Source organism: Bos indicus x Bos taurus, chromosome 15 (genome assembly GCF_003369695.1).
Source record: "Bos indicus x Bos taurus breed Angus x Brahman F1 hybrid chromosome 15, Bos_hybrid_MaternalHap_v2.0, whole genome shotgun sequence".
NCBI classification, from domain to species: Eukaryota; Metazoa; Chordata; class Mammalia; order Artiodactyla; family Bovidae; genus Bos; species Bos indicus x Bos taurus.
Genome location: NC_040090.1, coordinates 54,977,190 through 54,991,488, shown reverse-complemented (window position 1 = coordinate 54,991,488; position 14,299 = coordinate 54,977,190). Strand labels below are relative to the sequence as shown.

At 55.2% G+C, this 14,299-nt stretch overlaps 2 protein-coding genes across 20 annotated transcripts in view; one reads left to right on the top strand and one right to left on the bottom strand.

The window, feature by feature from the left end:
- PHLDB1 (pleckstrin homology like domain family B member 1) overlaps nucleotides 1-1,504 on the top strand; it is a 48,753-nt gene extending 47,249 nt beyond the window's left edge. For 17 of the 18 annotated variants that reach the window (XM_027563560.1, XM_027563559.1, XM_027563564.1 and 14 more), the window contains one exon: nucleotides 112-1,504. In XM_027563560.1, coding sequence (XP_027419361.1) covers nucleotides 112-252 — 141 coding nt within the window. In that variant the 3' untranslated portion in view covers nucleotides 253-1,504. The remainder of the gene's footprint in view (nucleotides 1-111) is intronic. The other variant, XM_027563573.1, reaches the window with a different exon arrangement.
- A 62-nt stretch (nucleotides 1,505-1,566) lies between these two features.
- LOC113905782 (trehalase-like) lies at nucleotides 1,567-14,026 on the bottom strand. 2 transcript variants are annotated; one of them, XM_027563578.1, is made up of 15 exons: nucleotides 13,838-14,019; nucleotides 7,379-7,479; nucleotides 7,098-7,242; nucleotides 6,928-7,015; nucleotides 5,338-5,438; nucleotides 5,091-5,183; nucleotides 4,858-4,974; nucleotides 4,632-4,754; nucleotides 4,349-4,398; nucleotides 4,066-4,260; nucleotides 3,352-3,569; nucleotides 2,967-3,078; nucleotides 2,507-2,619; nucleotides 2,196-2,249; nucleotides 1,567-1,951 (listed from the first exon to the last, which is right to left on the bottom strand). In XM_027563578.1, exons 1-15 carry the CDS (start codon nucleotides 13,924-13,926, stop codon nucleotides 1,811-1,813), a joined length of 1,740 nt encoding a protein of 579 aa, XP_027419379.1. In that variant the 5' UTR covers nucleotides 13,927-14,019; the 3' UTR covers nucleotides 1,567-1,810. The 2 variants fall into 2 exon arrangements, with proteins under 2 accessions (XP_027419379.1, XP_027419380.1); XM_027563579.1 differs by lacking the exons at nucleotides 1,567-1,951; nucleotides 2,507-2,619 and having other exon boundaries at nucleotides 13,838-14,026.
- Between the last annotated feature and the right edge of the window lie 273 nt (nucleotides 14,027-14,299).

The following is a 14,299-nucleotide window of genomic DNA, read 5'->3' as shown; positions in this document are numbered from 1 at the left end:
GGCCTATGGAAGACTCAGGGCATCCTGGAGGCAGAGAAGGGTGGACGGCGAGGCGGGTGTGAGATGCTTCAGGCTGGGCCCTGGCTCAGATCTTGCTCTCTCCCTCCACAGAGCCCGAACCCGGCCCTCACCTTCTGCGTGAAGACCCACGACCGGCTGTACTACATGGTGGCCCCCTCTGCAGAGGCCATGCGCATCTGGATGGACGTCATTGTCACGGGGGCAGAGGGCTACACTCAGTTTATGAACTGACTGAATGGGGCCCCCTGGACCCAGGAGCCATGCCCAGCCGCCTGCTGCCCCGCCTGCCTCCGGACAGGGAGTTGCACCCTGGGCTCCCAGAGGCCCTGGAGGGTGGAGCACGACTGGGGCTTTTGTACAAGAAGAGACTCTGTAATGTTCTGGAAGGAGCTCGTCCTGTGGGTTTCTGAGCTCTGGCCCCCCCTGAAAAACCAGCCAGGAGATAAAAGTTGAGGAGGGGGCTTTGCTGCCTCCTGGGAGCCCGGAACTTGCAATAGCCTGTTAGGGTCCTGCCCCGGGACCCACCCAGGCTGAGGCGCTGTCAGAGGGGGCCCCTCCTGGCACCTGTGCTCCCTGCCTGTGTTCTCTTTTCTAAAGGACACATTATGGTACCAGAATCTGCCAAAGATCCCCTCTTGCCTCAGCCTCCGTTGCAGGGGCCTTGAGGGCTGAGTAGCACCACATCCAGAGTGGGGTAACAGCTCAGGCGGTGTAATTCTCAAACCCTGCTCTATCCCATTCTTGTGCCGCATTTGTATTTTTTATGATTTTTGCTCAAGGACCAGAGACTGAGTGTCATCCTTGAGGTCCCAGCCCTAGCCCCTTTTTGCAGACCCATCACCACAGTCACCATAGTGACTGCTTCATCGCCATGGTTACATACTAATTGCCATGGCTGTGGCTCAGCCCACTGCTTCAGCTGTGGGCCCATCTGAGGGTACGTGCCATCATCTCTCCAGCCCAGGCCCTTGGGCATCTCCTGCTGGGGATGGGGGAAGGGACTAAACACCTTCACCCTCCCCCCTGCCTGTGTCTTCAGGCCCTGATACACAGCCTGCTGGCTCCCCCATCCAGCCCTCCCCCTTCCACTCGTGCCTTGCTTAGAGCCAGAAGGGACGAAGCCGGGAACTGGAGGCCAGAGGAGGAGCCAACAGATGGGAGAAGGAGCTAGAACGGCCGTCCTCGGGGTTCTGGTATATGGCTGAGTTTCTGATGGACAGAGGGCTGTACAGATGCTCCCTGGAGGAAGTCTTGAGCAGGAGGGGGAGCCCGAGGGTCTGGTTGCCCTCCCCTCAGAATGGGGATGAAATGAAGAGCAGAGGCCCAGGCCTCCAGGTGTCTGGGCTCAGCCCTTTGCGCCTTAACACTAAGCCCACCTCCCTGTCCCCCTTCCCAGCCCTGGCCATGGTTGCCAGGCCTGGGCTGGATGTTTTTCAGTATTTGCAAGCATCTCAGCAGAACAATAAAGCAGTTTTGGACTATGTGTTTGGGAGGCCTGGTTGTGAGCAGCGTGGGGTTGGGGTTCGTGGGAAAGGAGACTAGGTCTGATCCATGATGCAGCATTTCCAGCCTATTAAATGTTCCAGGAGGGACCCAGGGCCCAACCATGACCCCCAGGTCCTTGCCCTGCCCCCACTCCGTTATGACCAAGGACTGGGCTGGGGGAGGGGACAAGGAGGGGGCGGGGTGAGCTTTCCAGGGATAAAGGATCCAGGCGCAGGAGAAGGTAGGGACACGTGTGGAGGTTGAATCGGCAGGAGCTGCAGCCAGGTGGGGACCTGAAGGCCCGTCACTGTGGCAGGAGGCTGAGCAGGAGGGCAGCTGCGAGGCAGTGGGGCGCCAGCAGAGCGGTCTGGGCCCCCGAGCTCAGCCGGTCCCCATAGCGGTCCAGCAGCATCAGAGCCACACCATTGGTCCAGCCAAATCCCTCCTGGAGAAAGGTAAGGTCCATGGGGCAAGACCCCTGGGCAGGCCCCCAAGTCCTCTTATGGGTTGTGGGATCCCCACCTAGAGGCCCAGGCCCCCCCAGCCCCAGGGGTACCAGGGAGCACCAGTCGGGCTCGTCCCTGGGATGCAGCCTCCACAGAAGAAACTGAGGCCCAGAGAGGGGAGGTCATGGCCAGTTATAGGGACAGTACAGCCCCGAAGCTCCCTGGAGGATGTGGCCCACTCACCTGAACTTCATACTCCCCTCCACCACCTGGCTGTCCACCGTTGCTGATGTCATACTGAGGACAAGAGGATGAGCTTTAAGGTCAAGCCCTGCCCCAGCCCCCAACCCCAGGCCTCTAGGGAAGCAAGCAATGGGAGCCCCTTACAGGGAGAAGCTGCTCTGGCCAGCGGCTGAGCCCTGCAGTGCCCAAGAATGACCACCAGGTGCCGCCACTGCCCCAGGTATACTGGGCACTGGCTTTGCAAAGCCCGACAATTCCCCATCTTACCCTGATCTGGAGGACCCCAGGGACTAGGCTTATGGCCAGCTCACCTTCTCATACATGGCTGACTTTTTGGAGTAGACATCAAAGTTGGTTCGGATCCAATTCTGGGCCAGCTGGAAAGCTACTTCCTGGGCTTTGGCTGAAGGAGACTTGGCCAGACCTAGACCCCACCCATGGCAAGACCCTAAATCTTCAGAGCCCCCATCCCAGGAGTAGTAGAGTCCCGAACCTTATTCTCCTCAATGAGGGAAAGAGGCCCAGGTGCTAAGACCTCCTTCCTGGAACCAGAAGCCAAGCTGCTCTTAATCTAGGTTGGCTTAAGGAGAGCGGAGGGTTGGTTCCCCTGACAGGTGGGGGCAGGAGTAACTGTTTGCTGAGAGGCTGAGAGAGCAGAGAAGTTAGAGAAAAGCCTCTGCATCCTTTGTTCTCACCTCCCCAATACCAGGGAGGCCGAGCCTCTATCCTCATGGGGTTGAGGTGGGGTAGGCCCCATCCCTGCCTCCCTACCTCTGATGACCAGGTCCTGCAGGGGGGCCCAGGCATTGGGGAAGTCCCATTGCTGGCCTGTCTTCTGGAGAGAGGTCGGGATTCCATACTGGTAGGTGAGGATCCGGCTGTCCTAGAAGGTTCCAGACATTATCATGACTGTGGGTGGGGGCTGGACAGGGAGCCAAGAGGCTGGGCCCTCCTAAAGCCAGGTGACCCCTCCTGGGCCTTCTCTTCTCGGCTCACAGCCGCCCCCTTGTGGCCGAAGTGGGACCTGCATGCTAAGACACTGGGTGGAGTTGGGATGTGTGGCTGCCACTTGCCAGAGGTCACAGGTCAGAGTCAGGGAGCAAGCAGGTAGTCCTGCCCTGGTGTAGCAGCCCACCTTGCTCCACGTATGCCTCACCTCAAGGTATTTCAGAGCTTTATCCACATCATCTGGGTCAGAGAAGCAGCCGGCCCAGAGAGGAGCAAAGTTGGATGGGTAAAACTCCAGATTCTTCTTCTCGTTCTCAAGGTCATAGTCAAACCAGACCCCTTTGTCCTCATCCCACAGCACGTCCTTCAGGGCAGCCATGCGCTCGGCTCGCAGATTTCTGTACTTTGCGGCTTCAGAGTCATTCCCTGGGGCAACACTTTCTTTAGGCTAAGCCACAGGGCCCCCCGCCTCCCAGGGGGTCTAGTTTGACCCCCTGTTGTCCTCCCCTGGGCTCAGAGGTCCTGAGCACCAAGGGGCCATGCTGTTGTGGAGCAGAGCCCATCGCATTTCATGCCTCTAGCACCGGGACTTCCCTGAGCACGCGGTCCCGAGCAGCTCCCAGGCCCTGCACCGGCCTGTCCTAGGTTTGTCCTCAAGGGGACACTGGCCGGCTGTGTGGATTCCCCTGGCTCAAAGGGCAGGGAGATGGGACAGAGGGGTTTGGATCTGTGGGGTAGGGTGTCCCCTCCTAGGTCCTTACAGTGAGAAAGGGAGAGACACGGCTGCTTTGGGGGTGTGGGGTGAGGCCGGGGAGCTGGAGGTCCTCCCCTCACGGTCCTCCTTGCAGCTCCCCTGCCAAGGCCGAGGCAGGGACCCAAGCGGGGCTCGCACCCTTCTTCCCTTCCCTGCGGGCATGCGCACCCAGTCTGGAGTAGAAGTTGCTCATGAGCCCCTCCGCCTGGCACAAGAAGGCATTGAGGTCAACCGGCACCAGCTTGCTGGTTCGGATGCTGCTGAGCGAACTGGGGTTCGGGCCGCCCACGAGCCAGCGTGAGGAGAAGTCCCAGCCGGACTCGGCGCTGGCCTTGAGCTCGGCCAGCAGAGTGTCCCGGTTCCCTGTGAGGAGAGGGCAGCGACAGACAGCAGGCTGGGGCCTGACGCACGGCCCAGGCCCACGCTCAGCCCCTCCCTTCCTGCTGCTCACCTTCCAGCAAGGTGGCGGCCAGCTCTGCGTCTTTGCTGTAAGACTCTGGCCTGGTGGGAGGAGAGTGGGGGGGCGTGGCACTGCGGCTCTAAACCCTCCATGCTCTTGCAGGAGGCCCAGCCACGCTGGCTCAGCCGTCCTGGGGCCCCAGACGGCCCAGGGCTATCAGCTCATCATCTGAGAGGTGGGACTCAGTCCCCCACCCTCCTGCCCAGGGAAGTCCTGACATTCAAACACGAGGGAACACACAACAAGTTGAGAGGCTGGCCGGGTGGGTCCTCACCTGGGGCCCCCGTAAGGGACTTCGTAGTGATTCAGGATGTAGCTCTTTCCCCCGGAACTCACAGAGATGCTCCTGTTCTTAGTCCAAAAGTCCAGCTCCGAGGCCAGGGTCTCAATGTGGTCCCTGGGGTGGAGCCGGGCACTCTCAGTCCAGGCGCCCCACCCCAACCCCACCCCAGGAGGTCTCAGGAAGGAGGGTGCAGGACCGCACTGGGAGGGGTGCCCACCGTAGGAAGGTGGTGTCATTGGTGTGGGCCACGTAGCGGTCCATCATGAGGGTCAGGAGCGGGGGCTGGCTCCGCTGCAGGTAGTACACGCGGGCCCCGTTGGGGACGTGTCCGTACCTGCCAAGAGGAGGCCTGCTGACCGGCCCACCTGGCTGCCAGAGCCGAGGCAAACCCGCCCCAGGCCCACGGCACCTGCTCCCCCTACCCTGGCTGGGGTGCCCACCCCGCCTTACGTCTGCACCAGGTCCAGGAAGTTCTGCAGCATGCCCTTCACTGTCTCGGGCATCTCAGAGAGGAGTAGACCCTCCATCACCCAGTAGGAGTCCCTGGTGGGGGCACAGACAGCTCAGGCACTGCCCACACCACCCTCTGCCCCACACACCCAGGCGCAGGCCAGGGCACCGAGCCCACTCAAGATGTCTTGCTGGCACTGGCCTCCCCTCACCACCCCTCACCCTCCTGCAACCCCTGGATGCTCACCAGTAGTAGAACTCCACAAAGCGCCCACCAGGCACAATGAAGGGGTGTCTTGAGTAGATCAGCGAGAACTGCTCGGGGTGGCTGAGGACCTCTGGCTTCACCTGGAGTCAGGAGAGAGGACACGGGCACCCTGGGCCCGTGTGGAGCGGAGGCTGGTGGCCCTGCAGCCCGGGCTTGGGCTCCGGTTCTGGCACTGCTCAGCCGTGTGACCTTGGTCCAGGCCTGGGCCATGGGGAGTCTGGTCTGCTGGCCTCCACGTGCCGGCCTCTAGAATCCCAGCAAGAGCAGCGGTGTGCAGGAGCCTGGACCCCCTCAGCCCGGCACCCCAGTGCTCACCACACAGCAGCCAGGATTAGCAGCCAGCTGGTGGCAGTTTCCTCTGGCTCCCAGTGCCCCCTGAATCTCTGTGGCCACCGTGAAGCCAGGCCCAGAGGCTCAGGGCCTCCAGTTCTGGCCCAGGTGTGGATGAAACCCCAACAGCTTTCTCCAGTGAGGTGGGCGTGGATGAGCGTGCCCGGGGAGAGCGCGGGAGCGTCAGAGCAGGGCTCGCTGCTCTACATCAGGTGTTTTCTGTTCATCCCTTCCCAGCCCTACACATGTGAGGGGGTTTAGTGGGAGAGAGGCCAGCCTGTCGGAGATTTGGAGGGGAGCAGAGGAAGGGGCTTGGAGAAGGCAATGGCACCCCACTCCAGTACTCTTGCCTGGAAAATCCCATGGACAGAGGAGCCTGGTGGGCTACAGTCCATGGGGTCGAGAAGAGTCGGACATGACTGAGCGTCTTCACTTTCACTTTTCACTTTCGTGCATTGGAGAAGGAAATGGCAACCCACTCCCATGTTCTTGCCTGGAGAATCCCAGGGATGGCGGAGCCTGGTGGGCTGCCGTCTATGGGGTCGCACAGAGTCGGACACAACTGACGCGACTTAGCAGCAGCAGAGGAAGGGGCTCAGGTTTTTCCCTTTGGGTGGGGGCTGCTGAGAAAGCAGCCCAAGGCGGCACATGCATGACCCGGGAGCCCCGCTCTGTGCAGTGGGTGCCAGGGCCCTGGGGCTGGGCTGGAGGACAGGAGCTGTGCAGCCTTGGGCAAAAGGCTGCCCTCTCTGAGCCTCAGACAAAGGGGAGAAAGTGCGTAACAGACCGTGCTGAGCACAGGCCTGGGCCAGAATCAGAGGGAGCAATTATGGTTCCTGAGCAGAGGCCTGGCCCCAGGAGCTCAGGCAAGAGGGAGCCCAGCAGCAGAGTGAACAGTCACCACGGGGTCCGAAGGGGTGTGAAGGGCAGGACAGGGCAGCTGGGGGTGGAGGATGAGCTCAGTTTGCCTGGGGGAGGCAGGGAGGGCTTCAGGGAGGAAGTGAGGAGTTAGAAGTAGATTGCCCTCCTCCCTCTCAGAAGTTCTTTTTGAAGAGTTCTGTTCAAGGACTACGTTCTCAGGAAATAGGTCCCAGTGTCTTGCTGGGTCCACATCAGGTGTTTTCTGTTCATCCCCTCCCAGCTCTACACAGGTGAGGGCGTAGAGGGAACAGGAAGGGCCCTAGGCAGCTCACCCCTTCCCCACCTCCATCCCCTCTGCGAGGCCCAGAGCACTGATACCTTCTTTCCCAGCTTCTTCCAGAGTTGGTGCAGCTGCCCTGCCCAGGCTCGCAGCCTGGGGTCCAAGATCTTCTGCAGAAACTGGGGGCTGGAAGACCACGGGGCCCACAGGGTTGAGGGTGGCAGCCCTGAGCGAAGGCCCCTCTCCTGTTCTGTGTCCAGGGTTGTACCTGTCTCTCCAGTCCTCGGGGGTCCAGGGCTGCAGCTCCTGCCCCACAGCCCGAAAGTGTTCTTGGACGAACATTTGCAGCTCCTGCCGGGGGATGCTGAGGTTGTGGGTCTGGGCCAGCTCGCGGAAGTGCCTCAGGACTTGGTCTGGGGGACAGGCAGCAGGAGGGGTCAGCGGGACCCCAGGGAGCCTTCCCTGATCAGACACCCCTGCCTGCCTGGTCTTGCCCGCTGCCTTTTGGTGGAAGGTTCAGGAGAAGGCGGGGCCCCCCGGGGCTCTCACCTGGAGCTGAGGACAGTGGCATGTCCACAAACTGCTTATCATCCTGGTAGAGTTTGGCCATCTGAACTTGCCGCAGGAGCTCCCCATGGCAGTAAATCTGGCTGCAGAGAGAGTCGGGGAAGGGAGTAGGTCGGGTCACCACCAACAGGGGAGAAGAAAACAGGAGTCTGGGGCGTGTTGACTGGAGGGGCGAGGACTGTGTGTATGCCAGGGCATGTGCACGTGTGTGCCTGTGCAAGTGTGTGGTAGGGGTTTTTGGGTGGTGGTGACATCAGGGCTGAGAGAATGCAGAGGGTCCTTGTGCAGTAAAGGACCTAAACAGTTGTCTGAGCCCAGCTCGCTGGTTAATTTGAAACAGTATAGAAAGCCAGGTGGACAAGAGGAGGGAGGGCGCTGTAGCTCAGAGCGTGTCCACACCAGGAGTTTCCTGTTCATCCTCTCCCAGCTCTACGCATGTGAGGTGGTTTAATGGGAGAGAGTTCAGTGGATAGGGATCCGGAGGGGAGGAGCAGAAGGGGCTCGGATCGGTTCTCAGTGGCGCTTTGATCAGCAATTGTGGGATGGACCAGCTCTCTGTTCAGTGGCTCCGTGTGGACCCAACTGGAAGGGCTTGTGGCAAAGCACTGTGGATTGTACTCAGTGGCTGCAACGAAAAGTTTGAACCAGGAAATTTCCAGATGTAGTGTACGATACACACCATATGAGAGAGGATCACTAGCTTGCTATTGGATATTGATGGAAACCTCCTCTATGATTGAAAAACACAAAACATTCTTGAAACCATGAAATACTCATAATGCCTTGGGTGATGTCGCTCTGATAAAGAAGGCAGTGCCTTGAGAGTTCCTTAACGATGGAGATGGTTTCCACAGGAGCAGGCTGCTGGGGGAATGCAAAGAGGTACTTTTTGTGTTCAAGGGCAGGTGGCCTCATTCCTGCAGGGCTGACTGGGGAAGCAACAGAGAAGCCACCAGGAGGTGCCCTGTGAACAGCTTTTTATTGACCAAGCAAAAACTTGGTCATTTAGTGATGGAAGTTCCAAGTGGACAGACAGTATCTTGGTTGGAAAGCCACTGCACCCTAACTGCCTGATGGAGATCTTTGGAAAACATAAGAACAAGCCAGCCCCATGGGCTGAATTGCAAGCTGTTTCCCTTGCAGTGGGGCTTCCCCTGGTGGTTCAGATGGTAAAGAATCCACCTGCAATTCAGGAGACCTGGGTTTGATCCCTGGGTCAGGAAGATCCCCTGGAGAAGGAAATGGCAACCCACTCCAGTATTCTTGCCTGGGAAATCCCCTGGACAGAGGAGCCTGGCAGACTACAGTCCATAGGATCATAAAGAGTCAGCCACGGCTGAGTGACTAACACTTTCACTTCCCTTGCAGTGATGGAAGAATTGAATGAAGAAAGCCCCTATGTTTGGCTTTATATTGATTCATAGACATCAATGTGTTCTATTTTAATGCACTATTCAAATTCCCATAGTGTTTTCCAGAGGACCATGCCACAAAAGGGCATCATTTTTATATGCCAGTTTCCCATTGCCCTTCTGTCTGACCATATGGCCAGGCCATAGACCCCTGACCGAGAGTAGGCAAAAACCCAAACACAGCGACAAACGGTATGTTACTCAGCCCACCGAGCTGATTCGGTGTTGTCTTCTTTAATAAGAGTGGCAGTCTTTCAAACAGTATGTCGTATGTTCACCTTGGGCCTGCCATCCATAAACCGAGCAATTCATCGTCAGTCAATCAAGAGCTGTTCATAGGGCACTTGCCTAGGTGACAGTTGAATTTGGTAGTTGCTTAGGTGGTTTCAACATCATTCCTAGGGGAAAAGAGTCTGACTGCTCTTAAATACGCTGAGTAACTCTCCGTTCCCCCAGGAGCAGGGTCCTGCATAAACCATTTCCATTTTCTTATGGAACTCCTCTGGGCATGTCTCTTCGTCTTAGAGCATTTTCCAATATCACCTAAAGTAATATGGGAATTTCAGGTTTCAATATTATCTTTTGACCTTCAGTCATAGGGAAAGCTTCAATTAATATCTGATAGCAAACTAGTAACTGCCTCTCCAGTTGAAATTCTTTAGTCCAAAGTCTCAGCTGGGAGGTGCCCAAAGGCTTTTCCTGTAAGTTCCAGTCTGTGCTCCCCAGAAGAAGGCTACAATCTATGTGGACTCAGGCAATCTTATTGGTTCTCATTTGGAACATTCAATTAATATTGCTTGAGGGATGACTTTACGTGTCTTCTGCTTTATAATACTAGACAGTGGAAACATTCCCCAGTCAGGTATTACAATATCCATTCCTGTAATACATTCAGGTAGAATAGATGCAGTCACTTCCCAACAGAACTGTTCAAGCACCAATTTTCATTCAAACTTTCATCTTGGTTGCACCAACCCTTACATCCCTCACTGTGCACCTCTTAGAACTTCAGCAAGGTCTGGGTTTTGAGTACCAGAGAGGCTAAGTGTTCCTAGTCAATCATGACATTCATTTCCATAAAACAGTCAAGCGAAGGAGAAACAATCCTTTGACATAAAGCCTGTTTAAACATTCCATTTTTTTTCATACTACCTTTCCCCTTCATCCCATCAACTCTTGCATTTCTATATCCTCTTAATCTGACTGTAGCCTCTTTTAGGTCCTCTCCAGTGGCTTTTGGTACCGCAGTGCACGGGGTTCCCATGTCACAGAGTCCAGGAGCCTCCTCTACCCTCTGACCATTTTGCCCACTGCCACGTATCCGGTTTTGGGTCTCCAGTGTGGGGCAGAGCTGAGGGCCCTGACCCAGCCATCAGCCTTTATAGTGTGGGGCAGAGCTGAGGGCCCTGACCCAGCCATCAGCCTTTATAGTGTGGGGCAGAGCTGAGGGCCCTGGCCCAGCCATCAGCCTTTATAGTGTGGGGCAGAGCTGAGGGCCCTGACCCAGCCATCAGCTTTTATCTTGATTATATTTTGGCGCCATAGCCCCAGCAGATTGGAGGTCAGGCTTCGTGTTGCTGCCTATGTCTTGCTCCCAAGTTGCTCCCAAGTAGGGTGAATAAAACAGATTTGTCTTGGGCCTTTTCATTTTGGATGACCTGCAGGCGTTCCCATTGGTTCAGTCAATCTCGAAGGATGCTGCATGAAAACCTTTCTTTTGGCCCTGTCCACAGTCCATGGGGTCGCAAAGAGTCAGACACGAGTGAAGCCACTTAGCGTGCGTGCACGCATGGCTGCTTTATTCATCCCATTTCTTGAAATCAGTCCTTTGATTCTCCCTCTTTTCTTCCTCTTTTGTTTTGCTCCCATAAATGTTTGCTTTATTTACTCCATTCTTCTTTTTTTTTTCCTGTCATGCACCCGGGCTTGCAGGATCTTAGTTCTCCCACCGGGGCTCGAACCCGTGCCCTTGACACTAAAAGTGCAGATCCTAACTACTGTACTGCCAAGGAATTTCTTATTCACCCCATTAAAAAAAAATGTTTATTTATTTACTTATTTTTGGCTATGCTGGGTCTTTGGTGCTCGTTTCAGAGCATGGGCTCTAGGGTTCTCCGGCTCAGTAACTAAGACTCACAGGGATCTTCCCAGACCAGGGATCAAACCTGTGTTCCCTGCATTGATTGTGGATTCTTAGCCACTGGGCCACCAGGGAAGTCCTCACCCCATTCTAAATAACTGTTTCAAGATGCCTATCCTGCTGGGACGAGACCGTTGGCTCTGTCCTCTGTCTATCATATTCTCTTGGGAATCAGTCTAATTTTCTTCATTATTTGTTGTTTCAGAATAATTTTTTCCTTTGGAAATGGCTCTGGGGCTACTGGCTGCACATCAGGGCAGCCAGAAGCAGGACCTTCCCCAGCACATTCTGTTAGCAGAGGCCCTGAGACCAGAGGCTGTATTTAGGACTGACTAGAATCTTAGTTTGGCTTATCTCTCACTTTCATTTTTGCTATTCTAGATGACAATACCAAGAAATTCTATTTTTTTTTTCTTCTTATTTTGCACTTTCTTATGCATTTGGTCAGCGAATACCCCAAGAGTTGGATCCATCAGCTCTAACTTCCATTGGTAACTTTTACCTCCAGTAACTGATCACAATAAAACTGCTATTCTGAACACATGGGTGACCCTGTGGCCATCCAGGAATCAAAAGATGCTCGTTCCTTGCCCTTTCATCTTGCACTTTCCAAACCATGTGTTTTAGTGAGACAAGATCATCCTAGCAAATCACACATGTTCTGACAACAATTACAATATTGCAATAAAATTCTGCCACCAAGAGTTAGCTTGGATGCCACCCCCAGGTCAAAGCTATAGTCCCCAACAAGATTGCCCTCACTCCAGCACCAGTTGTAAGTTCAGGGGTCCTAAAGTTTCCACCACTTCTGACCACTGGCTACAAGTTCAGGAGTTCCCATGAGAATTTGCTAGAATTAAAGTTTTAGTGATTTATAAGAGCAGTTCACAGAACTCAGGAAAGCACTATATTGGGATTGCATTATAGTTCTCATAAGGATACAAGTCAGGACTGGCCAAACGAAGACACATATAGGACAAGGTCTGGGAGAGTCCTGAGCACAGAGCTTCTGTGTTCTCTCCCCATAGAATCAGGACACTCCAACCTCCTGGTGCATTGAAGGTCAACCAAAATGAGGCTGCACTGAACTTTGGTGTCCGGAGTTTTTCTTGGGGTTTTGTTGCATAGGTGCATGCCCGCATGTGTGCTAGGTCACTTCAGTCACGTCTGACTCTTTGCAACCCTATGGACCGTAGCCCACCAGGCTCCTCTGTCCATGGGATTCTCCAGGCAAGAGTACTGGCGTGGATTGCTGTGCCCTCCTCCAGGGGATCTTCCTGACCCAGGGATCAAACCTGCGTTTCTTATGTCTCCTGCATAGGTAGGTGGGTTTTTACCACTAGTGCCACCTGGGAAGCCCCACTGCATAGGTATGATTGATTAAATCATCAACTATGTGATTAAATCCAATCTTCCGCCCTGTCAGGAGGTCAGGCTGGTATCAGGCACCTCAAAGCCCCAACCTTCTAATCACTTCATCTTCTAACATGACCTGTCCTACTTCAGACATCTTAGTAGCATGACCCATCTAGGGACTCATTATGAGTCACCTCGGTCACAGAAGCGATTCGAGCTTAACCTGAATACCAAAGACACTCCTGTCACTTGGGAAATTTCCAAGCTCTTAAAAGTTATATTCCAGGAACTCAGGACAAAGACTGGACAAATTCTTTGTTATACGATAAGTTGTTTGTGCAGTAAACAGTTGACATAGCAGATTGTGTTTATACCCTGTACATTTCAAAGACAGTCTGATAGGTGCCTAAGAGATACCTTCTAAGCTCCTGGGGCCCTACCTGATAAATTTTTGTTTCCTGGGACCTTGGACCATGCCAGATATTTTATCCTATTAATGTGATTTAAGGTGGGGGCTGAGGGCCACCCATTATCATTTTGACCTTTAGACACCTGGAGAATGAGTAACTAGGGTCACCGTGAGGATACACTACGTCCCTGTAACTGATCCCCAGTCAAAATTCACGGGTGCCAAGGCTCCTGTCTGGCCGTGCCTCAGGTGTGTATTAAACTGTAACCATGAGTATAAACATTTGGTGAGTACTAGTGGAAGATATGGGCTTCCCCGGTGGCCCAGGGGTACAGAACCTGCCTACCAATGCAGGAGACATGGGTTCGATCCCTGGGTCAGGAAGATCCCCTGGAGAAGGTCATGGCAATCCACTCCTGTATTCTTGCCTGGAAAATCTTATAGACAGAAGAGTCTGGTGGGCTACAGTCCATGGGGTCGCAAAAGTCAGACACGACTTAGAGACAACAACCATCCCCAGCGAACTTCTATTATTACTTTTCTTGCTTGTTATGTAATAATAACCGTAATAATAACCTTCATGGACCTCATTTTTCTAGTTCACTGCTGCAACTCAGGAGGCATAGCAAGAACTCAATAAACCCATGATGAAGGGAGAGTGGCTGCCCTGTGAGTCCCAGAAGCAGGATGGGGTCGCTCACCCCTGCTATTTGGAGATGGAAACTGTGGCTTTGGAAAGAGGTTTGGTCATGGAGGTCAGAGGTCAAACCCAGGGGCTCCTTGCAGGTCCCTACTCCCACTCTCACATCCAAGGCAGGGAAATTGAGCAGGAAGTTTCCCAGAACAACCCTGAGAACAGGCCTGCACAGTTCAAGGAGCAGCTAGAAGGGAGAGCAGAGGGAGGGAGCACTCCCTGCGTGGCAGGCTCCTGGCCTGTGTCCAGCCGCCCACAGGCTGCCTCATCTTTTCCTAGCGCTGGGGGTCAGTGCCCAGCACAGATCCTGAGACCTGATCTCCTTCCCTTCCCTCCTCTCTGGAGGGCTGACCCCGATGCTTGAGCTCTCCTCGCGGCCCTCCAGACCTGGCCTTCCGGCAGCAACCCCAACTGCCTTCTCCGCTCCTACCTTCCACAGGGTGGGGGCAGGGCCTCCTGGGACCCCAGCCTCAACCCCAGCAGGAGCAGCAGACGCAGCCCCCAGGTCCTCCCCTGCATGACGCTGTGGCTATGGCCGAACAGGAGCGTCAGGTGCCTCCTGCTAGCCGGGCCGCAGCCTGCTCGCCTCGCCCGCCAACCCGGGGCAACCAAAGTCCAGGTCTGAGGCGTGGCCACACGATGAGCTGGGCCACACAGACCGCTCTGTGCTCCTGCCCTCAGTTCACAGGGGCCGCCCCTGCCCCCTGACTTTGTCTTTTCCTCCCCTTTTGTTTCTCAGCCTCAGCTGGGGCCTCCTGCTCAGGCCCTTCCCACAGAGGCGGGGTGAGTGTGGGGAGATGGGACAAAATTCGGCCACACATCTGTGACCCAGATGCCGGTCCCTTTCATGGCCCCGAGGTTCCCACCTCAGGGGGTTACCATTTCCTTTAAC

What these genes read in the sequence shown, in the direction of transcription:
- LOC113905782 (XM_027563578.1), bottom strand. Translation starts at nt 13,926, where the DNA reads ATGCAGGGGAGGACCTGGGGGCTGCGTCTGCTGCTCCTGCTGGGGTTG. An exon ending in TTCCTGGACCTGGTGCAGAC is followed by an intron (nt 4,975 to 5,090) that starts GTAAGGCGGGGT and finishes TCCTCTTGGCAG; the next exon opens with GTACGGACACGTCCCCAACG. An exon ending in AAGCTCTGAAATACCTTGAG is followed by an intron (nt 3,079 to 3,351) that starts GTGAGGCATACG and finishes GGAACCTTCTAG; the next exon opens with GACAGCCGGATCCTCACCTA.